The sequence below is a fragment of the Sturnira hondurensis genome, unplaced genomic scaffold (genome assembly GCF_014824575.4).
Source record: "Sturnira hondurensis isolate 20B ecotype Veracruz unplaced genomic scaffold, ASM1482457v3 Scaffold0018525, whole genome shotgun sequence".
In the NCBI taxonomy this organism is placed as follows: Eukaryota; Metazoa; Chordata; class Mammalia; order Chiroptera; family Phyllostomidae; genus Sturnira; species Sturnira hondurensis.
The window spans coordinates 13,300,429-13,326,036 of record NW_028091156.1 but is presented as its reverse complement, the minus strand read 5'-3'; the positions used below and the strand labels follow the sequence as shown (position 1 = coordinate 13,326,036).

The 25,608-nt window shown below is 43.5% G+C and overlaps 2 protein-coding genes across 2 annotated transcripts in view; one reads left to right on the top strand and one right to left on the bottom strand.

Moving 5' to 3' along the window:
* FMN2 (formin 2) overlaps window positions 1–25,608 on the top strand; it is a 272,539-nt gene that overhangs the window by 44,483 nt on the left and 202,448 nt on the right. Inside the window, exons 3-4 of the mRNA XM_037069426.1 lie at window positions 13,778–13,928; window positions 23,941–23,996. Coding sequence (XP_036925321.1) covers window positions 13,778–13,928; window positions 23,941–23,996 — 207 coding nt within the window. The remainder of the gene's footprint in view (window positions 1–13,777; window positions 13,929–23,940; window positions 23,997–25,608) is intronic.
* RPS11 (ribosomal protein S11) lies at window positions 9,889–10,432 on the bottom strand. The gene is given in 1 exon segment (XM_037069427.1): window positions 9,889–10,432. A coding segment is annotated over 1 exon segment (474 nt). The 5' UTR covers window positions 10,412–10,432; the 3' UTR covers window positions 9,889–9,937.

Genomic DNA, 25,608 nt, shown 5'->3' with positions numbered 1-25,608 from the left:
GATAAATACCCAGCAATGCAATTGCTGGGTCATAAGGCAGCTCCATTTTTAAATTCTGAAGTAATTCCGTGCTGCTTTCTGCAGTGGCCGCACCAGCCTGCACTCCCACCAGCCAGTGTCCCGGGCTTCCCTTTTCTCCACCTCCTCACCAGCACTTGTTTGTTGATTTATTGATGATGGTCATTCCGATGGGTGTGAGGTGACAGCTCACTGTGATTTTAATTTGCATTCTCTGAGGATTAGTGATGATGAGCATCTTTTCATATGTCTATTAGCCACCTGTAATTTTCACGTAGGAAAAATTTAAAATCCAAGAGAAATGGAAGAAAAGCTAATGCTCAAGAAAATAGCATTTGGGGTTTATTTCTTCGGGTACACATGAAAATGAATATGGATATAGTTAAGGTTACAATTGCATTGGGGAAATAATTAAATGCTTTAAATGCTGATATAGATAAAGTTAAAGGATTTTCTTGGACATTTCTGACAGCATTTAGTTAAAGCTCTTGGTAAACTCCTTTGAGTTTTAGGTTAAAAGAACACACCTTCCTTTTAAAAGAGATTTTTCATTAAGTTGAATTTGCTAAACAGTGATCTCCTTTGGCTAAAAACGAACCCCGTTGAAATATTCTTTACTTTTAAGGATTTGCACAAAATGTTGCGGGGAGTGCCTGTCAAGACACAAAGATCGTGAAATGCTTATGGGTAGGATAGGCTGCAAGTTCAAATTCACAGCTACAATTTATTACACGTCACTGTCCCCTCTGTGTAATCAGGCAGACACCGACACCTAGCGCTGATGGAAACTGTCTCTTCTGCCCCAGGAGTAACTCGGCTATCGATTAATCACGTCTTCAGTGAATCCCACGTTCTCCGTAGCTGTGAATGAGCAGCAGTGTCTGTGAGCAGGAGGAACCTTTTCACGGAACTAGACCAAGCAAAGCACGAGAAAGGCACGCCCCGCCCAGAACCTTACCGATTCGTGGCTTTCTTAAGGTCAATTTGAGACCGAATAATAATTCGAGACTAAAATCCAGCTAAGGAGTACTGAGCTTGCTGATGCGAATTGACTTGGTTTCCAAACCCTGTTCCTAGTTATGCAGCCTCACTGGTACAGAGAAATCCAGCTCAGGAGTCTCTAACATCCATTTGCATAATAGTTAATCACTTTTTGCGTCCTTACTTTGCTAAGGGTTTGAAATGTTACTTGACTTTTATAACCTCCTGGGAAGCATTCGTGTGTCTACTTTAGAGAGAGGGAGACCGGACATTGTAATTGGCAGAATGGTTCCCATCTACTGTGGAGCCCTGAAATGCCTGCTCTTGACCATTGTGCCCATTATACAGAGGTCTTTGTGTCTATTTTAGCATGATCGCTACAGGCTAAGAGTACAAACATGTGAACATGTCCCAAGCATGGTCAAAGGCAAAAATACTACCAGGAGCCTTTCCTTTGTCAATTGCTTCAGAAAAAAGCAATGTGTAGTAGAAATAAGACTGAGCTCGTAAACTGTCTTCCCACTGGGACTGTACACGGATATAGTGTGGATACATTTGTTGGTTTCTGAGTCCCAATTGTTACTTTAGTTTAAGTACTTGTCGTTAGAAATGGCTTGTCCAAAGTCACTGCTTTGTTTTGTTTAGTTGTATCTGAGTTCTGCAGACCCAGGCGCCGCTTGTGAAGGCAGGCTTTGAGTTCGGTGATGCTGGTATTGGCTGTAGCCACTATGGCAGCCCATCGTACTGGTTACTGAATGGGGTTCCCTTCTGAGCACCATCCAGGCCTGTCCAACCTGCAGTGCGCCAACCACAGGATGGCCGTGAACGCAGCCTGGCATAAAACCGTAAATTTACTTCAAACGTTACAAGATTTTTTTTTGTGGTGACGTGTTGCCATGTATTTAATGTGTGGCCCAGAGACACACATTAGGTTGGACGCCCCCGAGGGGCTGTGGAGTCTGTGACCAGCCGAGCTCATGACAGATCTCCTTCTCTCTTCCCAGCTCCGTCTGCGCTGCTGGTGCTTGGTGACAAATTTTAAGGCCGAGCCTTTCTTTTAGCTTCTCTTCCCGTGAGAAGAGACTCCATAGGCCGCTGTAATGTATGTGCTCTGTATGTGTCTCTCTGGAGCAGATGATCAAACCTCATCTTCAGCTAACGCTGTGGAGGACATCTAAGCTCTGGTCTGGACTCGGAAGCAGAGGAGTCCTGCAGGTCCTGGATGCGGTCGACTGCAGGACTTCCTTCTGGTTGGGGAAGTTTCTGTATGGGCATTTAGATACTGTCCCCTCAGCCTGAGATTTGTTGGTATCTAGTTTTAAGAGTGGATTGCTACCGAGTGTAAACCTGCTGCTCACTGAGCAGAGCTGTGTAGCGCCGGCCGGGGGCCAGTGGACTTTTGAACGTGACTTGGGTCCAAGTTCGCTCTGCTCTCAGCACTCCTTCCTTCCTGCGGTTCATTGTCACCAGGGACTCTGACTTACAATTCACTCACCTCTCCCGCTTTGTCTAAGTCAGACCTGATTCCCTCTCCTCGCCAGGCCCAGTCTGAATGTGCAAGCCCTTCTCCCGCCCGTCGGATACTGTGAGCTTGTTTTAAAAAACAAGTTCGCCCCACCTCAAAATATTTCTTTTACTTCTTTCCTTAACTCAAGGGATTGGCTTTCTTTTTATTGGACCATAGTTTTTGAAATCCACTCCTTTGTTGTTGTTCCCTTGGGATCTTCTAATCCCATAGTGCCAGGAGCCAGGTGTGTGTGTGTGTGTGTGTGTGTGTGTGTGTGTGTGTTCCAGCAGTGATGCCATAGAGTAACTTCTGCCAGCCTCCTGTCTTCCGGGCCTGCCCCCGCCTGACTGGAGTCCTCAGCACCATGGCCCCGTGTCCTGTGTCTGCTCCTGGTGTGAGCCGGAGGCTCAGGCACGCACAGCATCCCTAGAAACTAACGTCCTGCTAGAGCACCAATTTAGGAAACTCTTTTTCTGGAACGCTGTCTGCTTTCCTCTGCAGATCTGTGCAGAGGTAAGCTTGCTACTGTCGGATTGTTTTTCAGCCTCTTGACTTTCTGCAGTTTCTACCTTACTCTTCACCCCTCCTCTCCTCTTACCCAGAGCGCTCAGCAGTCACTGGAGGGAGCCACAGAACAGGGGCCATGAGGCCCACTGAATTTTTTAAAAATTTCACCTGAGTATATGTTTATTGATTTTAGAGAGGAAAGGGGGGGGGCAGGGAGAGAGAGAGGAAAACATTGATTGGTTGATTGTTGCCTACTGTAGGTGCCCTGGCCATCTTGAACCTACAACCTAGGTATGTGCCCTGACCTGGATCGAACCCACAAACCTTCACAACCTTTTAGTGCAGGAAATGATGCTGCAACCAACTGAACCCCTCAGCTAGGGCCCTCGGAACCGTTAGGGGGCCCAGTCTGAGCTGCCTGCCTCCTCTTTCTTGCCCTCACTGCCTGATCAGCCCCTCTCTCCTTCAGATGTCTCGCTTCCTCTCTGCGACAGCAGCTGTCCAGTCTACTCACTCCGAGCTGGGACCCTTTCTGATTTTGCTGGGAAGTTTGCAGTTTTATGGGAACGTCCTCAATATGAACTAACTCTTCTTGCAAAATTTTGGAAAAAAGTTGCTTCTACTTTTCTACCACTATTTTTTTCCTTTATGCTCCAATTTCCAGTCCCATCCAGTTATTGAAGATATTTCTTAAAAGCTGTTTGTTCCCCTTAGTTTTGAAAATTCACCTTCCTTTACTCTTAGTAGGATTTGGGACAATTAACATAAACTTCCTGAAAACTCTTCTTCGCTTGGCTTCTGCAAAACACCAATTTCTCCTTTCTTTTTCTTGCTGCTAACATGTGGATGTTTCTCAAAGTAGAGCCCTTAAGAGTTCTCTGCCCAGCCTCTCTGCTCTCTGACTTTACACATACATGCCTGCTCCTGACTTCTGTGCAAGCTCCCAGCCCCAGCCACACTTGCAAACTGTAACTGTGCCTCCGTTAGCCTGATGAAAAGCTGGCATCTTCTATTCCACATACGTGAAGTCATACTCTGTTGCAAAATGGCAAGTGGTCTTCCTTCCTTGGAGTGAGTGGCATTACTGGTCTCCCTTTCTCCCAGGGACAGAGCCTCGGGTGCCCTCCGCATGGACGGCATGTGGCCCCTCACCTGCGTGCAGCCCGCCGTGCGAAGGGCCAGCTCTCAGGCCCAGGGGGGCTGCCACCACTCTGCTTTTGCCTATCAATAGCCTGGATTAGTCCCACTATTTCCTATCCCCATAGTTATTATGACTCATTTTGAGTCTGTGAGGCTACTTTGTGTTTCCTGAAGGCAGCATATGGTTGGGTCGTGTTTTTGATCCAGTGCCCTCCTCTGTGCCTTTTAACTGGTGAGTTTAGTCCATTTACATTTAGGGTGATTGTTGACATATGAGGATTTTGTACAGGTATTTTATCTTTTGTTTTCTGGTAGCTCAGTGTCTTTCCCCTTGTGTTTTGTCTGTTATGTTAGTTTGGTGGTATTCAATGATTTTTTTCTTCTGTTTCCTTTTTATGTTATGTGTCTCAGTTCCAGAACTTATTTTTGTGTGTGGTTACCATTAGGTAATATGCAAAAGACAGTTTCATAGGTAAGGTAGTCTTTTTCTTCTGACTGCGTGTTATCTCCATGCACCTGTGGAAGTTAATGCCCCCACCCTTCATGTTTCATCGTCACAAGCTGACTTTCTACGCTGTGCATTCATTTTCAAATTGCAGTAGCTATTGCCTTCTTTTTCTTAATGCTTTCACTCCTTTAACCCTTCTGTTATATTTAAGTGTTTAATATCCTTTTCTCTAAAGATTTTATTTACTTATTTTTAGAGATGGGGGGAGGGAGAAAGAGAGAGAGGGAGAGAAACATCAGTGTGTGGTTGCCTCTTGCACGCCCCCTACTGGGGACCTGGCCTACAACCCAGACATGTGCCCTGACGGGGAATCGAACCAGTGACCCTTTGGTTCACAGGCCGGCGCTCAATCCACTGAGTCACACCAGCAAGAGCTCATGTCCTGTTTTTAACAAGAGTTGCACTTTCCTGCTTCTGTCTGTCAGTCGTCTTGATCACATTTTTGTGTCCTTTTGTCTCTTTGTTTTAGGCATAAGAGTGCCCTTTGTCATTTCTTACAATGTAGGCCTTATGGCAGTAAGTTCCTTCAGCCTCTATAGTCTGGAAAAGCCTTCATTTCCTCCTATCTAAAGGATAACTTTGCTGGATGTATTACTCTTGGCTGGTGATTTCTCCCTTTCAATAATTTGAATATTTTATTCTACTCTTTTCGACCTTGTGGAGTTTCTCCCAAAACAAATCCAATGATAATCTAATGGGGTTTTGTTTACAGGCTACTGACTTCTTTTTCCTGGCTGCCTGGAGGCTTCTTTCTATGCCATTCATTTCTGACGGTTTTAACAGTATGCTTTGGAGAAGGCCTTTTTGGATTGAGATAATTAAGGGATCTGTTAGCTTCTCGGGTGTGAGGATCCATTCTTCCCTTAGGTTTATGAAATTTTTGTTGGTTATGTGTTTGGATAAGCTACCTGCTCCCTTCTTTTCTGTTCCACCTTGTAGACACTATTCTTATATTGCCCTCTCTGATGGTGTAGGATAGTTCTTGTAGAGTTCTTTCTTTCTTTTTCAAAATTCTCAATTGTCTCTCTTCTACCTGAGTCATTTCTAGATTTCTCCTTCTTTAAAAAAAGACTGTATTTATTTATTCATTCTTAGAGAGAGGGAAATGGAGAGAGAAAGAGAGAGAAAAACATCGATGTGAAAGGGAAACATTGATTGGTTGCCTCTCATTATACTCTGACTGGGAACAGAACCTTCAGTCACCTAGGCATGTGCCCTGACTGGGAATCGAACCAGCAACTTTTGCTTTGTGGAACAACATGTAGTCAGTGGAGCCACATGAGTCAAGGCTAGATTTCTACCCCTGATATCCCCAATTCTTTCCTCCATCTGGTCTGCTCTGTTTCCTAAGCTCAGTGTTATCACATTTATTGAGTTTTTCAGTGCCAGAATTTGTCTCTTTTTTATATTTTCAATCATTTTGGTGAAGTACTCCTTAACGTGCATTGTTTCTATTTTTGAGCTTGTTGAATTGCTTTTCTGAGTTTTCTTGGGCCTCACTGAGGTTTTTTCAGAACTGTAATCTTGCACACTCTGTTATATACATCAAATCTTCCATGTCCTAAGTTTATTCTCTGGAGAGTTTTCATTCTGTTTCTGAATTCCCTTGTTTCCTTGGTTGTTTACTGTTCTTGATGGAGTATTTCTCTGCCTGGGCATTTGTAGGAAGGAAATCTTTTTCCCAAGTGTTTGCCACTCACTCCAGCAGATGGATCGGGTAGATTAGTCTTTCCTTTTCCAGAGAGCAGTGCCGAAGTACGGGTTTTTACGGTCTCTTACCTGGGCTCCTGGAGCTTCTAGCATCTCTGCAGGGTGGCGTCGTGTGGGTGTGAAAAATGCCCCATACCCCTGAGGAGGGGACCATCCCCTTTACAACCTGGTGGCCTAGGTCTTGAGGCCACCACCCCTGTGGGTTGGAAGGGGCGGCCTCTGAGCTTCCTGGCCTGTGCATTTCTGGTGCTGCCTTCCTTCCTGTAGCCAGAAGCCACCAGCAGAGCCGCTCTGTCTGAACCGACCCAGCCGCCTCTGCCAGGCGGCACCAAGACGGCTCCATTGCAAAATGGGGAAGAGGGTTCGTATGTCCACGGCTCTTTCCTCCCCAATGGGTTTAGCCACAGTGAGCTCTGACCATGTAGGGTGGAAAGTTTTTGAAGCCTTTCTAGATCTGTCAAGTGAGAATTCTTTTGTCCAGTGGGCCCCGGGGAGGTGGGGTGGGCAGGCTCCCACTTCTGCCCCTTTAGTGCTGTGGGCTGTGGGACAGGGCTGTCCTTTGCACCGCTTCTCTGCACCTGACTCTTGGCCCAACCTCAGTGTGTGCCCGCCACCAGCCTGGGTCGCCGTCTTTGCCCCTCGGTGAGCCCAGTGGGAGTTGCTCCCCGATGCTTCGACACTTTCCTGTCTTCTGGGGCCACAGCGAGCTCTGGGCTGTGCTCGGCTTCCATCTCTGTTCTTCCGGCCCTCCTGTGTCCCTGTTTGCTGAGGCACGCCCACTTTCAGGTGTCTCCATGCGCCGATCTAGCAGGCCTGTTCCTGCGATGAGCAGAAGAACCCTTTGATGAATGGCAGCTGTCCATCTTGTTGTACCTCCGAGGGGAGGGACCTGGAGGTCTTCTCGTGCCCCAGATGGTGGATGTCACACTCAGGAGGGGTTTTATCAGGTAATTTGACATTTGTCCTCGCACATATTTTGATGAACAATTAGTCCATGAAGGGAACTCCTTAGCTACGTTATAAAAAAATGCTGACCACGTGGATGCAGGCACATCACACCTAATCAGGTGCCTTTTTAAAACAGTGGCTGAAACTTTGGACTTTTATGAATGAATGTGTCTCACTGAACAGAGGCCAGTGCAGAAGGAATATTCAGCTACTTTGAGGCAGATCAACACCATCTGTTTAAATTCCAAACCAATCCCTGGAGTTTTATCTTAGGATACTTAAGCTTTATTAATCACCCTCCAATTTATTGATTATTGATTCACTGAAGACACAGGTCTCTCCAGAGGAGTGTTTTTTTAAATCCATCCATGTTGCATCGCTGCATTTTCAAGAGAACTGCTAGCCAGGTGCTGAGTCAGGAAACTGGTTCCAGTAATGGATACAGCTAAGTCTCTGCAATAGAGACCATGAACTTGCTTCAGAGCTGGGAAACTTTTTATTTTTTTAACACTTTCAGCAGCAGCAGGCTAGAGCTAGCCCCAGGATGGTGAGAGAATTAATCCACTTTTGCATGGGAGCGAATAGAGGTTTGTTAGAACCTGCATCGAGAAAGGATAAAGAGACATGTTTTGACCGAGAGGACGAAACTGGAGCATCTGCAGGTGATTAGGAATCACGGAGCAAGTGATGTGTGTGTTAGATTTATAGATGCAGTGGTTAATTATCTGAGTAATAGTATACAGGGGAAATGAGGAGAGAAATAAGATCTAGAAAAAAAGCAAAATATTTATTTTGTACTTGAGGTGGTTTTTGAAAGCTCTAGAAAAAGTGGTAGAACAACAGGCATTTTCAATTTTAAGTTTACTGACTCTTTCAAAAAATGTTTTATTTTTCCAGTTCCACTGGGAAGTAACTGACAGACATCACTGTGTAAGTTGAAGGCGGACTACACGATGATTAGATTTACATATATTGTGAAATGATTACCACAGTAGCTTTCATTAACATCCATCATTTCATAGATATACAATAAAAAGAAAATAAATTTCTCCTTGTGGTGAGAATTCTAAGAGTGTTTACTCTTATTGTACTTGCTGACCTCTAGAAACGGAAGCTGAAAATACTTGCTTCCTGATGGAAGACACGTAACTATTGACTTTATAAAACTGAAGACTTACCGAACACCGTACCTTGTGTACCAGGGAAATTTTGTTTCCCCGTACACTGCTGTAGTTTATAAAGCTAGTCCTTTATAGGGTGACCACCTTCTGGAGCTGTGGGAAGGTGGATGACTTGGTCACACTTCCCAGTGTATCCGGCGTGAGGCAGCGGTGCACGGTGAATTCGCCCTGAGAACTGGAGCGTGTGGGGGGCAGTGAGTGATCTGGGGCAGTGGGTCGCTTCATTCCAGCCGCACTGTCTTAGTCACCAGGCATTAGCTGCGTGCCTTCCTTCACTGCAGTAATAGCTCTTGCACGGTTATGCTCTATGATTTGTTTTTACCTTTTTCCTGAAGCGTTATAATAGACAGTCTCCTGAATGTGGAAGTAGTGAATTAGTATAGTATCTACTATTATTAGTAATTGTAGGTGGTGCTATTTATCGAACTTTTACTAGAGCCGGAGACACTGTGATTTGCAGAAATTACCTCGTCTTCATTTCACAGAGGGAAAACCGTGGTTCAGGGAGGTCAACCTGTTCAAACCTAAGTTGCCGGTAGCAACTAGGGGTTGAACTAACTTTGAAACTTCAGAAGTATCCTTGTAATTGCTGCAAGATTCTGCCTCTTCTATTTCTCTTTCAGCTGGGTAATGCTAGAAAATGTGTTAAAAATTTAATACAGCCAAACAATATTCAGCTTCGATTTAAAAAAAAAAAACATGGTTTTTAAGGTCTGAGGGTATAAGCTCCATATTACAGGAAAGCATACATGTTTAGTTGGACATTGGGAAACCTGGCTTTCTTTCTCTGCATTTGCTGTGACCTTGTGTAGTCAGCTGACCTCCTCAGGTATGATGTTCAGAGTATGGTCGATGTTATTATGTAACATAATAACATAATACTATTCTTATCAATGCCACCAACAAGGTTTCTTAGACATGTTTTCTCCCTAATGTAACATGGGAGAGACATTTAGACTTGAGTAATATTTTTTTTCTTTGTAGAAGATGTCAAATTGAACAGAAATGGACTTGTAAATGTAGGTCAAGTACTTTTAAAAATCACATAACTGCACCTCTTTCTCATTGCCACATTTGATCCGTCTATTGAGAGGACCTCCCATGGTCCTGGCCAGCTGTCCCACAAGGGCACTGTGTGACCAGTGCATCCGTCTAGCAACTGGTTAATTATTAATTAACTTTCTTCTGAACCCCTAATGCACCCCATTTTGTCCACATTCTCTTACACTGTCTAGTTGAGGAAGTGATAGGCTGAATACTGCTAATTTATGGGTTTCAATTCAGATGTAACATCTCTTGAAAACCGAGCTCACTAATACCATACTTGTATGTTTAATATTATATTTCTTATTTATCCTTTGGAGTCTTAATTCTTTTTTTTTTTTTTGGACTGAGAAAATAACTATTTCATTTGGGGACGCGGGCAGGTTTCCAGTCTCAGAACTTCTGGAACTGCTTGGTGCCGGTGGCCTTGGTGACCTTGAGCATGTTGAAGGGCACGGTCTTGCTCAGGGGCCCGCACTCACCCACTGTGATGATGTTGCCGATCTGGACGTCTCTGAAGCAGGGGGAGAAGTGCACTGACATGTTCTTGTGGTGCTTCTTGAAACGGTTGTAGTTTCGGATGTAGTGGAGGTAGTCTCGGCGGATGACTGTGGTCCTCTGCATCTTCCTCTTGGTCACCACAGCAGACAAGATGCGCCCTCAGATGGAGACATTACCAATAAAGGGGCAGTTCTTGTCAATGTCGGTGCCCTCGATGGCCTCCTTGGGTGTCTTGAAACCCAGACTGATGATCTTGTAGTATCGTGGCAGCTTCTCTTTGCCAGTTTCTTCAAGCAGGACCCTCTTCTTATTTTGAAAGATGGTGGGCTGCTTTTGGTAGGCACGCTCTGTCTGAATGTCCGCCATCTTCGTGGCTGCCTGAAAAAAAAGGGATTCTTAATTCTTTTTCTCATTCTCCTATGATTACTCAAAATTCCCCAACCAAACCCTATATTCATGGTGCATGGCAAAAACTCATGTGATAATTTTTCCCCAACTGATTCCATCAGTATTTGGATCAATAGTATTCAAAATGTGGTTAATAATGTCCTCTGGAAAGATAACTGGAAGAAAGCGAGAAGTTTTCTGTATGTCAGATAAAGGTCATATTTTATTATCTGTCCCTGGAGGTGAGTGTCTGGTGGTGGATCTTTATTCCACTGTGCGTTTGTGCATCGTTGCACAAAAATGAGATTGCTTCACTAGTAGGCACTGTAGTGTGTCTTCATATCTGGGGTACTAAGTGTTTTCACTGAGACTTTTAATAAGATTACCGTGGCCATTTTAAGCCCTTTCAATATAAATTGTAGAATCAGTNGGTTAATAACGTCCTCTGGAAAGATAGCTGGAAGAAATCGAGAAGTTTTCTGTATGTCAGATAAAGGTCATATTTTATTATCTGAACCTGGAGGTGAGTGTCTGGTGGTGGATCTTTATTCCACTGTGCGTTTGTGCATCGTTGCACAAAAATGAGATTGCTTCACTAGTAGGCACTGTAGTGTGTCTTCATATCTGGGGTACTAAGTGTTTTCACTGAGACTTTTAATAAGATTACCGTGGCCATTTTAAGCCCTTTCAATATAAATTGTAGAATCAGTTTGCCATATCCAACTAAAATGCACATGGGAAGGTTGTTTAGATTTGGCAAAGGAAACAAAACTGAAGTGGAACGTAAAACAGAGCCAGGAATGTGGCCGATTGAAGGCATTATCCTAGAACCCTAAAACCTGTGGTGCGTGGGCCATATACTCATTTCAGATTTCCTGATAGCCAAAACCAAAAGCAAACACAAGTCTTGAAAAAGCACAGATAAACTCAAAATACCACCCACGTCTTTAGTTCTTCAGATGAAACTTTGAAGTTCTAAAGTCAGAAATAAATTAATGTTCTGCTACCAAAACACTGTGTAACAGGCAGGAGGTTTTCAGCAGTCTCCTTCCAGGTCCCAGCCAAGCACAGCTCAGTTGGAGCAGTTCCAGGCCAGGATCAGCAGGTGGCGGTAAAGAGCCCTCTGCTGGTGGCCACAGGTTTTTCCCTGTGCATTCTGGGAGTAGATTTCAGAGTATCTGTAAAGAAATGGGTGAACTGCATGCTTTTAGGCATTTTATTCAAAAAACGTTTTCCCCCTCAGGCAAACTTTTGATGTTTGATGGGAGGTTGAGCTTCTTGGGTTGTCTGGGATATAGTTTCTGTATTTTACAGCTCAAACACTGATTCACTGGCCTCTGAGCTGGGGCAGTTCTGGCCCCTTACTAGGATGTGGGAAGCGTCAGCTAAGATTTATTCGCGTGAGTATGAACATCCCGCCTCCATTCGCTGATGAGTCAGTCACAGGAACAGCAAAGAGAAGGGCGACAGTCCTCTCAGGGAGTCACTGTGATTTTGTTTTATCATACAGACCAACGGGCCCGGGAGTGTTCTAGTGTATAGCACTCTCAGAAGAACATGAGCCTGAAACACCTTCAGGTGATACCCAGACCCTCCTCTTGGCTGTAACAGTCTCAGTGAAGAGCTCTTAGGATGCCTAATTGGGAGCGTTAGTGTTTTCTAGTGGGCTCTCGAGAATAACGTATTCGCGTATTGTAGCGCTGAGTTATTCGGGGGCTTATCATTTATAACTCAGTTTATAAAGATGAGAAAATATTTGTTGAAAGTAACATTTTTTCATTTTTATTTTGTGGTTTATTTACACCCCAATTTTCAGTTGTGATTTTAAAAAAAATATATTTTATTTATTTCTAGACAGAGGGGAAGGGAGGGAGAAAGAGAGGGAGAGAAACATCAATGGGCAAGATTGCCTCTCATAAGCCCCCTCTTGGGGACCTGGCCTGCAAACCAGGCATGGGCCCTGACTGAGAATCGAACCACAGAGCTTTCGGTTCGCAGGCTGGCCCTCAGTCTGCTGAGCCACACTAGCCAGGGCGTGAGTTGCGATTTTAAATCTCCCTATATGCCTTTGTAGAAAGCCTGTATTTGTTTTCTTTACCAGGAATAAATTAGCCACTTCAACCAAAGTCAAAACAGACCTTCAGGATTTAAGGGAGCGGCGTATCACTGTGGGAAACACATCTCTGAACTGAGATACAAAGCTATGATTTGATTGGTTAAAAGACAGCTTTTGTTGACCTTGACTCTTGTAGTTCTTTACTACTCACCCTGTGTCTGTTATACTGTCCTAAAAAAACCAAGGGGGTACAGGGTGTGGTAACTGGTAGCAAGGAGTCATGTACACCACTTGGGAAAATACCAGAGGCACTCCCGAAATGGCGAACAGCAATGCCATGGAGAGAGAGGCGTTCTGGACAGTTGAGGCCACACCGCAGGCTTCGTTGAGTGCGAGATGCAGTGGCAGTCGGCACCCAGGCCCGAACACTGCTGCTCTCAGGGCGTTCTGGAATGAGCGCACGCATCCTATCGGGAAACATGCTATGCGTTCTGGAATCCAAACGAGCAGTTTCCCGAAGTGTTTATAGGGCCTCAAAGCGGCCTCCTTTGTGAGATTTACACTTTGCTCCTTGGCAGTAGGTGCGGTGCCGAGACTTCTCGCTTGGCCAGCAGATCCCTGTCCAGTTCTTTTGGTCTTGGCAGCTTCGTTTCCTTTTTCATGGTTTTTCTCCCAAACAGTTCCCAGTCTGGACCCCAGATAAGTTGGTTTCCTGGGCCTTTTGTGTTGAAGGCCAGGAAGCTGTTATGTCCTGTGATGCCCAAGGACAGCCTGTCCTTGGACTTTGCCTCAAGTGTTTAAACAGATTTTAAAGGGACAGCACGTTCAAATGGATTAAAGATGCTTGTCCAAGAAGTTCTCCGGTTAAGTGTCTGGATATTCGGATTTCATAATTCCCTGTGGGCCCACATGGCATCTCACATCCAAAGAAACTTCCATTTCACTATGAAAAAGAAATTGAGACAAGCCTGGTTAAGAAACAAAAATGAGTGTGTGAAAGAATGTGTGTTATAACTCTGCATTGAATAGGATTTAATGTTTTATATATATATATACTGGGTTGGGCAAAAGTAGGCTTACAGTTGTAATAGAAATAAATAATACAATAATGAATATATAATATAAGAACAAACTCTTTGTACGTACTCACAAGTGTAAACCACCCCTGTATCCACATATCACACACATATATTTATGTTAGAAATGATGTTGCCACATATCAGTCAAGGTGACGTCCTTTTTGTGATCGAATTAATAGCTTTAAACTTTTTCTTTATTTTTAAATGTAGCAAGATCAGCTCTACACCTGGGCTGCGGTTAGTCAGCCCACGCACTCACTGGACTACTGCACAGAAGGGCAGTTCCCCAGGCGCGTCCCGTCCGCTTGGCCACCCCCCGACGCTCCTGGCGAAGAACGCAGGCCCAAGGATGCCAAAACAGGTAGGTGCCCAGGGACTGTGTGACAGTGTGCTCCCTGGGTAGTGAGTTTGCATCTGTCTCCTAGGTATTTCTTAGATTATCACCTGCAGATAACAGGGAAGTCCCCGGGGGCGGGGCTTGTTAAACAGAAAATTCTCCTGCTCCACCGTCCGGGCTGCTGAGTTGGAATTTAGGGGGGTCAGGACCCTGGAGCTGTCCATGAACTGCTATGTATGCTGAAGTGGAGACCCACAGTGTGCAGCCACAGCTGCCTGCTGAGGCTCAGTGTTCACCTGGTGGGCTGTAGCCCCCGACAGCGACACCGTGTGAGAGACAGGATGTGGGAGGCATTGTCCCACACGGGGCTCTGAGTGTCATAACACAGTACCATCGATCGGGGGCCAAGGCAGACTCCCTTAATGCACATGTCTTCGGAGATGAGGGGGTTCTGACTTGACACCTGAAGACACATGCAGCACCTGAAGGCATATTTCGTTTCCGAAGGAAAAGCAGAGAACTGAAAGTATTGATCCCGTTAAATACACTGCTCTATTCGTTTATGTTAAAAATTAATTCCCGGTGGTAAATAGCCAGGTGTTGATATACAGTCGTGCACATTATGATGTTTCAGTCAATGACAGACCGCAGGTAGAGCGGGAGGGCTGAGAAGTTCCTACCTGGGAGTGATGCTGTAGCCGGCAGGATGCTGTCCTGCAGCCCGCGTGTTACTCACACGTGGGTGGTGGTGCCGGCAGAAGCAAACCCGCTGCACTGCCCCCCATGTCAAAGAACAGCCCATACAGTTGCGCACAGTACTGGATAACAATGACTGTTACTGGTTTATGTGTTTACTACTGTACTGTACTATTCCTCATCATGTAATTATTTAATTTCCTATTACTTTGATTGGGGTAACACATAAATTTCAGGTGTACAACTTTATGGTACGTCTGCAGAGTCCCATGTGTGCTCACCACCTGAAGTCTGGTCTTCTGTCACCAAATCCTTGACCCTCTTTATGCATTTTTGTCCTGGCCCCACCTGGGTCCCCTCTGGTAACCACCATTCTATTGTGTGTATCTATGAGTTTGGTTTTTTAAAAAAAATTATTTATTTTGTTTTATATCCCACATATGAATGAAGTCATACAGTTTTTGTCCTTTTTTGGTCTGACTTATTTCACTGAGCATAGTAGCCTCAAGCTCCATCCATGTTGTCACAAATGAGGACACCTCACCTTTTAAAGGCTAAGTAGTATTCCACTGTATCTGTGTACTGCATTTTTTTTAAAGATTTTTCTTTTTTTAAGATTTTATTTATTTATCTTTAGAGGGGAAGGGAAGGAGAGAGGGAGAGAAATACAATGTATGGTTGCTTCTTGTGCATCCCCTGCTGGGAACTGGCCTGCAACCCAGGCATGTGCCCTGACTGGGAATTGAACAGCGATCCTCTGGTTGTGTACGGCATTTTCATTCCAATCATCCACTGAAGTATGTTTGGGTTGTTTCCATTATTTCGGCTATTGCAAATAACGCTTCATTGAACATAGGGGTACATATATCGTTATGAATTAGTGTCTTCAAATTGTTGGGTAGATACCCAGAAGAGGGATTGAGAGGTCATATGATAGGCTTGGAAAGTTCTCATCAATTATTATTTTGAGTAGGTTCTTGGTTCTCTTCTCCCTGATTTCTCCTTTTGGTATACCTACTATCCTCAGGTTGCTCTTTCTAATGTAGTCAGATAGTTCTCAGTGTTTTTTTCATTTTTAGTTCTGTTAGTTTTCTCTCTCCTTCCTCTGGGGTCATTTCTATGTTTCTGTCTTCAAGTTCGCTAATTCTCTCTTGCATTTTGGCTTCTTTATTCCCAGTGTTCTCTAGTGTATCCCTCATGGCATTTATTGAGTTCTTCAGCTCCAGAATTTGTCTCTTTCTTATACTTTCAGTATCTTTGCTTTAAGTACTCTCTGTGTTCATCAGTCTTACTTCTGAGCTGTTTGAACTGCCTTTCTGACTTTTCTTATATTCAGTATATCTTTGAGTTTCTTCATAACTGCAATTTTGAATTCTCTTTTTTAAGTTGGTCTTCCATGACTTTGGTTTCTGGAGACTTAATTTTATTTCTGTGTTGCAAAGTTACCTTGCTTGTTTGTGGCGTTTGATGGATTGTTTACTTGTGCATGCATTTGAGACACTGACTTCTTGTTTATCCACTGGTTTGCTCTCCAGGACTCAGCAGGTTGATAGATAGGATACTTTCTTTTGCTTTTCATTGGATAGTGTCATAGTACATTTTTTTGGTTTTCTCTGACCTGGGCTCTTGGTGCCTCTGGGTGTGTGGTGGAGCTGCATCGCTTCCATTAGAGAAAGTGCCACATACCCCCTGGGATGACTGGTGTCCCCTGTGTGACCAGTGACCTTGATTATGGAGCACCAGCACTGTGCCGGCAGAATTTGGTGCAGGGTGGAGAACCGGTGTTGAAGCTACAAGAGAGCTACCTCCTTTCCTGCGATGGTTTTGACTTGACCAGGCTATCTGGGGTGTGTTTTGGGTGGAGGAGGCAAGGCTGCTATCTGTGGCTCCGCCCCTTCCTGTCATGGCTGCTGATGGCACTGTGGCTGTGCACAGCTTCCCAGCCAGATCTCCCTGGTTCTGCCAGGACAGGGAGGTGGTGTGCGAGGTCACCTTTCCAGGAGTAAAACTGCTTCTGCCCCCCTTATGGTCCAGAGTGGGGGCTGCAGCTCAACTTCCATCACTACTCTCTGGGTGGTCTCCAAAACGCACCCGTGGCCTCCATCCCTGTTCTTACCCCCCTTCTCTGCTTGATCCAATAGGCCCTCTTTCAGATGTCCTGGTGCGTGCATCTTCCCGACATGCTTGTGGGTTGGGTAAGGAATCCTTTGCTGAGTGATAGTTGTCTGACTTGTTGTAAATGTAAGGGGAGAAACAACGGAGTCTTCTCCGTTGGCCATGATGCCGATGCCACTTGTCATTATTTGTGCACTTTTTTCTACTTATAGGAAAAATCTTTGCTGTGAACCAGTGTGCTGCGTTACACTGGCCTCATTCTCATACATCTCCTGTTACGGTGTGTCTTGATGGCATCATTTTCTCTTGTGGCTGCTTTAATCGCGTGTTGTTTTGTGTGGTGACGTGCTTTACAGGCTTATAACCTGCGAATAGTAGGCTGTGCCCTGCAGCCTAGACGTGTAGTGGGCTGTGCCATCTGGGTGTGTGATAGTTCTCTCTGTGACAGCACAACGATGAAGTCACTTAGCCACGCATTTCTCAGAACGCGTCCCCGTGGTTAAGTGGCAGGTGGCTGTAGTAGGATCGATCAATTGCATTGAGAGTTCTTTTAATAGTGCTTCCTGTCTTATGTTTCACATCATTGGTTAGGCCAGTGTGTTCATTTTCTCTTCTGGAGGGTGTCTATCTTTCTCAGCTTTTCTAACTGAAACATTTGTATTATCATCTAAAATTTTAGGGCATTTAAAAAACACCTATGAAACCACACTTGAAAGTTAATCAGTGACAATCTGAATTTTAGTTTGGTAAGTGGTGATAGTTGGAATTAATACCAGGAAGTTTGTAATCTAATTTTTATCATTATTTGATGTGGTTTGTAAAATGCCAGAGCAAATCATTTTTAATGTAATAACTTGTCTCCTTTAAACATATGCATTCTTGAAGAGGACGATGGAGGTAAGTAAAAATAATTTACTGTGGTGCCTCGTTTTACTCCAACTGATCTGTCATCAGTGCAGCCATAGAGCATTCTTTGTTCTGTGTCAACTCGCGGCTCTTTCTAAACATTTTCTGCTGTGACTCCATGGGGTGTTCTCATTTCGGGGGGCTGGGGTCACACCATCCAGACAGTTGTAAGAGTGAGAATGTTCATAATGTAGTGAAAAACTTGTCTAGACTCTACTGTTTTACAAAAATATATCCATTGCAAACTTTGCTAACTTTTATTGATCACTAAATAAACTACTTGGCAGTGCACTTAACAACTTCTTGCTGTGCACGATTGTATAGCGACATCATGGTTGAAAGGCTATTGTGACAGGGAGCCCCTTTCTGGTTTAATTTAAAGTAGAAGAGTCCAATGCTTTTTTTTTTCAAAGAGGAAAGACTAGTGGTTCTATTTTGGAAAATTGGGGATTTTTCTTTTAGCCTATTTTTTTTCCAGCTCGTCCTAATGTGTTTACTATTTCTCAAGTCCAGCTAATTCAGATTCGTGGTGCTGCCTCTTCTGCTTTTCCTGTAGATCTCACTTTAATTTTTTCATGATTCCTTCTGTGAAAGAGGCTTTTCTTTCTCCTTCATCTGTTGACCAAGATACTGACCCTCCTCTGCAGGCGTCTGAAGTGCAGAGGCCAAGGTGAAGCCTTGTGGTCCTCCCGCCAGTGAGCGGCAGGAGGGCTTGCAGGTTCCTGCGCATCTTTCCCTCCCATTCTGACCCCCTGCAGGGGGCCTTGTCTGCACCGAAGAGCCCGAGGTTTTAAAATCAACCTTTTGTAGCATACCGTCTAGAAGGTTAAGGCTAGCTGGAAAGGAAATTAGGGTGCGACATGCTCTAAAAACTGGTGACAGAGACATTCATGAGAAGAAACCCTTATCATGTGTCTTGTTTTCTCTTAATCTTTCTGTCTTCATTTACCTTTATTTGTACATGCAGCCCTGCCCCACGATTGTCCTTTTTTTCTGGAGTCTTGTGGCATTTTATCTCTATATTATTAATATCTCTGTTATTTGAATTTTTATGTGTTGTAGTTTATCTGTTTATATATATCTGCCATCTTTGTAGAGTCCACCATTTCAACACCTTTGGACACATAGAACATACTTAAATATTTGAGTGAATAAATGAAGATTTAAAAAAAATACCTAAGTAATAAATTATCTATTCAGCACACGAATACAAACATTTTAGGGAGAGTTTTGTGTGTCCAATACAAACTCTCTGAGACATTCTGTGGAACATTTTAGAAGCTCAATACTAAGTTTCAAAGGTTATTCAATAGCTTTACACAAAATCAAAGAAACGATTAACTTCAGTTTTCAAATTTATGGAGAACAAGAGCTAGATGTGTAGATATGAGTAGGGACTTGATTATTCTTGCTGCATCTTTGGGAAATTGCATCCCTTTATCTTTCTTTGAAAATATGAATGGCCAAGAGAGTGAACATAGGAATGATTTTTGAGAAAAGCAATTTGGGCACAGAAAGTTCTAGAGAAAAATATATGTGATGGAGAGCTGGCAGAAACATGCAGAAACTTTCTGTGTAAAAATTCTAAAAAGTATGTTTTACATGCTGGCTGAGAGAACTGTAACCCAACTTTGCTCCAAAAAAATGATTTGAGCCGCTCATAAATATCTAAGGTGTGGAAAGGATTACAAATGAAAACAGATCAAACGGAAAGGAATTTTGGCTGGAACAATGAAGAGAAGCTCAGTTAGCTCGCCTATTGAAATGTATTTCAGAAGGACCTGCAGTTTTCAAAGGTAGTTGGAAACATACCCCTCAGATTTAAAGGAGAAAGTGAAGTGGAAACAATTAATTCCGTATCATCTCCTGTATCCACGAGACTGAAAGCAACGGTCTGTCGGAGAAGCACCTTTCTGGCCTCTCATGTTTTAGACAATTCTTTCTAATGGGTCCCAAGAAAAGGGATCCCCTGCTATGTAGTGCAAATACAGTATCATCAGCTCACGCCCGGGTGTAGGCCAACTACCTTAACACACGTGCAACTGAGACCTCACGGAAGTTACACAAGGGGCCCGGGGAGAGCTCCAGAGTTTCCTGTGTCTGAACGTCTCACTCGATCGAGCGGTGAATGTTCTAGAACAGCTTGCCAGGGTTTCCTACACATAATTCTCCATTTTCTTTTTTGGAAAATCTGCCTGCATTTCCCCCTCACACATGTGAGGTAGAGTGTGTGTGTAGATATTCTTGTTGGCGATGAGGGGCAGGTCTGCACCATTAAATGGCCCATACGCAGAGCAGGGCGTTGGGCCCTTTTAGGGAAATTGCATGTTGAGCCCTGCCTTCACTTGTGGAAGGACCTGGTGTGCTAGAAATAAAAGCATCTACCATCCATTAGGCAGCTATTCGTAAGTCATGCTAGTTAAATGGAGTTTCATGAATTATCTTTCAATTAAATTGACTACATTTAAATAGAATTGATGTGTACCATTAAAGAAGCTTTAATTTAATAGGGTTATAGATAAGTGCATTTTAACTGAAAATGTGAGTGTTATAAATTGCTTAATTCACTTTTAGAAGGGCTATTTTGTGTATTTTAAAGGGTCTATTTGAGTTATTTTTTAGTCAAAGCAGAGGGGCATATCATACTATTTTTTTTTTTTGCTAGCCTCTCTCTGCAAATGTAAAATTCCCCTAAGTGTAGTTTGTTTTATGAGCCATAATCTTATTTTGTGATGATAGATCACTTCGGAAATGTATTTGGAATTGCATGAAGACCAGATTTTAGATTATACTTAGATTTTGTGAGCTAACTTTAACAGAATGGAACATTTAAAAATTTGTCAGGAATGTTCTTTCCCCGACGGTGCTTCAAAGTAATGTTTTCTAAAAAACAGTCTAGTTTCTAATTCTTAAGAAGAGTGAGCACAGTTGGCAGTTTTAAATGGACCCTCGAGAGAGGGCTCACTGGTTCCTCTTTAAACACAACCACCCCGGTGGAAGAGTATTTAATGAGAATGGACTGGCAGTCCCAGAACTGAGTCGAAGGCAGTTCCCAGAAGCACCCTGGGTTGCAGGAGAGCAGTGTTGGGAACGCCCGCCACCAGGTTTGGGTGAGGGGTGGTCATTCCAAGGGTATTCACACTAAGCGGGTTTCTCAAATATACCTGCCAAGTGACTATAGACTTGAACCAGCTCAGAAACCAGCAATTCCTCCAAAAACTAAAACTGGGTATACGGTATGATCCATTAGCCCCACTTCTGGGTATTTATCCAAGGAAATGAGACCACTAATTTGAAAAGATACACGCACCCCTATGCTCATTGCAGCATTATTAACTGTAGCCGACATACGGAAGCAAACTAGGTGTTCACCACTGACAAATGGATAAAGATGTGCTACATGTACACAGTGGAATATTATGCAGCAGCAAAAAAGAATGAAACCTTGCCACCTGCAACAACATGGATGGACCTAGAGGGTATTATGCTACATGAAATGTCAGAGAAAGACAGATACCACATGGTTTCACTTATATGTGGAAAACAAACAAAACAAAAACAGACTCATAGAAACAGAGACCAAAGGGGTGGTTACCAGAAGAAGGGGAGTGAGGAGACCGGTGGAAAGAGGAATTCAGTCAATAATATTGTGATAAATTTACACGGTGACAGATGATTGCTAGAAATAGTGGGGTGATCCCACGGTAAAATAGAAAAATGTCGGGTCACCATAGTGTGCGCCTGAGACTAATGTAACTAGTGTAAGGTTCTATACCAGTTACTCTGAAATAAAAAGGTAAAAAACTGGAAATACTGAAATAGAGAGAAAAAGAGCAGGCGAAACAGAAGGCAGTTTGCTTGCCCTGGGCTCCACGTGCTGCCTTTCTGCTCACGCGTGTTTCCCTTCGGAGGCTTCTCTCCCCTGGCTCTTCCCCGCGTCTCCTGTTTCTCTCCCCTTCTCGCTTTCATTCTCTATGATTTTCCTTTTTAACACTCAGTTCTCTTTCTGCTCTTGACTGTTCTCTTTCATTGTCCCTTGATTTTTTAGGGCAGTTATTCTGTGCGTCTTGTTCATCTCCAATCCTGTACCCTCCGCAACATCTATAGTTCAGCTTGGGAGTTTGGAGAGAGTATTTTGATGAGAGTAGTTTGATGTTGATTTCTCTCAGATGTTGTAACACACCGATTCAAGGAAATAAAAAGCCCAGTGAAAGAGGTTGGGGTGGGAGAATGAATTCAGTCCCACTCACCATCGAATGAAGTGAGAGTTCAGGTGTAGTGTTCAGAATATCGACTGATGCATCTCGGTAGCTTACTGTTCTGGTAGACTGCACGCATTCTTATTTACTATCAGAGCCCAGAAGTTTGCTTTTGGGGGCAGGCAACCAGGTCTGGGACCATAGAAAAAAGCTAGGAAATGCATGCATGTGTGAAGTGAAAAACTGTTTGTGTTCTACAGTTCTATCTAAATAGCAAAAAAGAGTAAGAGAATTTTCTCCATCGATTCAAAACCCCAGGATCATAAGATGTGATCTTGGGTCTGCTCTATTTGGAGAGTGGGGGGTTGGTGGTGACTCCGAGCGGAAAACAAAAGTGTTCCAGAGTTTGTTGACTTGCTTTGTTATGGAAAAGATTCATTCAAAATTGGCTACCTTGGGTGTTAAGGTCAGAGGACAGATTTGGGAGCCTAAGAGAGAAGGGGTTCGTTTTTGATGAACTCGGTGGAATATAGTATTTGGGAAAATGGCTGTATTTTAAGGCCACTTGTTAGTACTCCATCACCACAGTGATATCTGTTGGTGGTGAATTCATGCTGTTCTCGATGGTTTCTTTTGAAAGCTGTGCTCTTAGCCGAGAGTAGCTAAGAGCAGGGAGTAGCTACTGGCAAAGTGGTATCTGCAGTGCCTGTTGTCAGATTCTCCTTCCTCCTCCAGTCACCCACTCGTCACGGTGGCACCCGCTTTCATGGTCGGGTCACTCTCTCTGTCACTTCCTTTCTTCCCTCCCACAATACTCGTGTTGTAAACAATCTACTATGTGCTGGGCACCATGCTAGAAGTGGGGGATACCATGAGGAAGCAAGTGTCCCCTCGCTTAGAAAGAAAAGCCTATCCTGTAGGTTTTCAGCATGAAGTATTGGGAGTCCCATAAATTCCAGAGTGATGGACCAAAGGATCGAAATCCCTTATTTCTCAGCGCCTCCTGGTGGCAGTGTTCATTATCCATCACTGGCATCGGAAGGTAATTTGTCAGTAAGCACATAAGCCATCCGAGATCCCATCCTTTGAGATTGGTGAGCTGGGTTCTGTCATTGTGCAGACCTAAGCTAAGCAAATAATATAAAAGATGAATTTCTTATTTTTCTGGCACAAAATAGAAACTAGCAGTTGAGAAAAGTAATTATGATTGATGGGTCAAGAAGGGCACAGGCCTATTCCAATTTTAAAAGTGACTAATGACATGAGTATTGGTCACTGTGCACAAGTCTTGTCTGGAAGATGTCCAGCCATGTAATGTGAAAAATAGAGACATTTGTTGAAGAAGATATGAGACACAAGAGACACTGTACATAGGACAATGACGTCTCAGTCCCCTTCAAAGTAGAACCTCACACAGTTCTCCCAATCACCATCTACTGCCTGTTGTGTTTTCCTGAATTTCTTCGATGGTCTGAAATCTCTTGCCTTTCAAAGGTGATTTCAGTTTTAGGAAAAGCTAGAAGTTGCAGGGAGGTAAATCTGGGCTGTAGGGGGACTGGGTCACCTGGGTGATTTGATGTTTTGCCAAAAAACTGCATGAGATTGTGCATTGTCGTGATGAAGCTGCCAATCACCAGTTGCCCATAGCTGCTGCCTTGAGTCATCTGAATAGTTTCCATGGAGGAATGTTCAAGCTTAGCACAGAATTAGATGCAGATTTGTTACTTTACTTGCTCAGTCATTTTGAATGCAGTGGCCACACAGTACACATGCTCACTTAACAGTATCTACCGCCCCCGCTGACTAGTACAGTGAAGTCATCATTGTTCATGCATGTGCATTCCAGTCCACTCTCCTTGGCTGCCGGGTTACAGCAATGTCACCCAAACTGTTCTTGTTATTTTAACAATGGCTGGACTTTTCCTGGACAGAGCTCATATGTGTTTTATATACTGAAAAGCAGTCCTATTCTCATTATACATATGAAAAGTATAATTGGAAGATAATCTCGGTGTTTTGGGTACTTACGGTTAAAGATTCTAGTTCATTTCATTTTCTGATTGAAGAAGGGAAAAATTTGTTCTTTAATATATTGACCGTCTTCTTCCCTTCCCACCCAGAATCCCAATCTGCTGTTTCGGGAACCCTGAAGAATTGTTCAGACGCTGTTCAGCAGGTAAGGAGATCTTTTTAGGGTGTCAAATCCCTTTCTCTCTTATTTGTTTTAAAATTGCAACAGGCCCTGGCTTATTTTCATCTGCCCGGCTAGCCAGGCCACACTTGCTTGGTGCACTTAGTCTACCCCGGGGATTCAGCCTGGCAAGAAGGGATGTTTTCTTCCATTTAGACTTTGCACAGAAAATCAACCTCGAAGTGGAACTGAGAACAAGCTTTGCAGAAGCCACATCGTTCTGTGTCCAGCCAGAGTCGGGCCTCCAACAGCTGGCCAGCAGGACACGGTGGCCCCTCCAGGAAATGGCCTGTGGAGACAGGCTTGGCCTAACTCAACAGTCCCATGAATATGACTTTTTAAAGTCTGTCAGAGTTTTTCTAAAATCAAGTAGTATTCTTAAGTTGCTTTGGTGGATGAAACATTAGCGAGCGTCTGTTTAATTTTCATGGTAACTTTTTTCTGTTACTAAAAAGACAAATTTTATGTTTTTTTTCTTGTACCAAAAAGGACTTACTACTAAAAAAACTTTCAAGAAAGGAAATGCTTATATACAGTGACAATTGTGGGTAGCAGTTGCTGTTTGGAGCATAAAACCATTTAAATTTTTATTTATACATTCTCCCAACTATGCTTTTGAAAATAACTTAGGGTTAGAAATTATAAAGTAATTAGTAAGTAAGAAGACCATCTGTTCTCTCAAGTGGGAACCGAGAAGACTCACGCCTGGGTTCTAGGCGTGGTTCTGTATGAAGTTAGTGTGTGCAACGTAACAGGGTATTCAGGGCAAAGAGTTCTTCTCTGTAAAATGAAAGAATCTCAGATTTTTGAGAATTTTGCAAATATAAAACGATTTCTCTTAAAAAAAAAAAAAGCAGTTGTGAATCATACATGAACGTTGTGCTCCCCCTGGAGGACAAATGAGAAAATAACATCGGTCAGAAAGTTCATTTTATAGTTCACTGGTGCTTTTCAAAAACTGGGTTGACCATTATTATAAGAGGAAAGATACCCTTAAGGATAGTGTCATAAAACAGGTTTCCCCAGTTTTGTTTTTCCTTTTATTTTGGTTGTGTGGTGGACTCAAGCTGATGGTTATTTAACTGGCCTTGTAGTGTTTAGCCGATGTGAAGAAGATGAGGAAAGATAAAAAGAGGTAAAGAGAAATAAAGTCAGAAATAATGAAGAAAAATAGTTCCTTCAGAATATTCTCTAATTATTTTTCAGCTTAAAAAATTGGGGGGGGGGCAGTGATCACTAAGTTGTGATTTGAGGTACTGTATTAGATGTTTCTAAATTCTTACTTCCAAGGTGTATGTTACTAAATTCTGTCCAGAAAGTATCCAGGTACATGCTCTGAAAAATAGAGACACTTATTGAAGAAGATACAGGAAACAGTGTACACAGGACAGTGATGCCTCAGTCCCCTTCAGAGTAGGCACCTTGGGACCTCACACAGTTCTCCCAATCACCGTCAGCTGCCCCATCGTATTTTTCTGAATCTCACTGATGGTCTGAAATCTCTTCTCGTTCAAAGGTGATTTTAGTTTGGGGAAAAGGCAGAAGTTGCAGGGCGTCAAATCTGGGCTGTAGGTGGGCTGAGTCACCTGGGTGATTT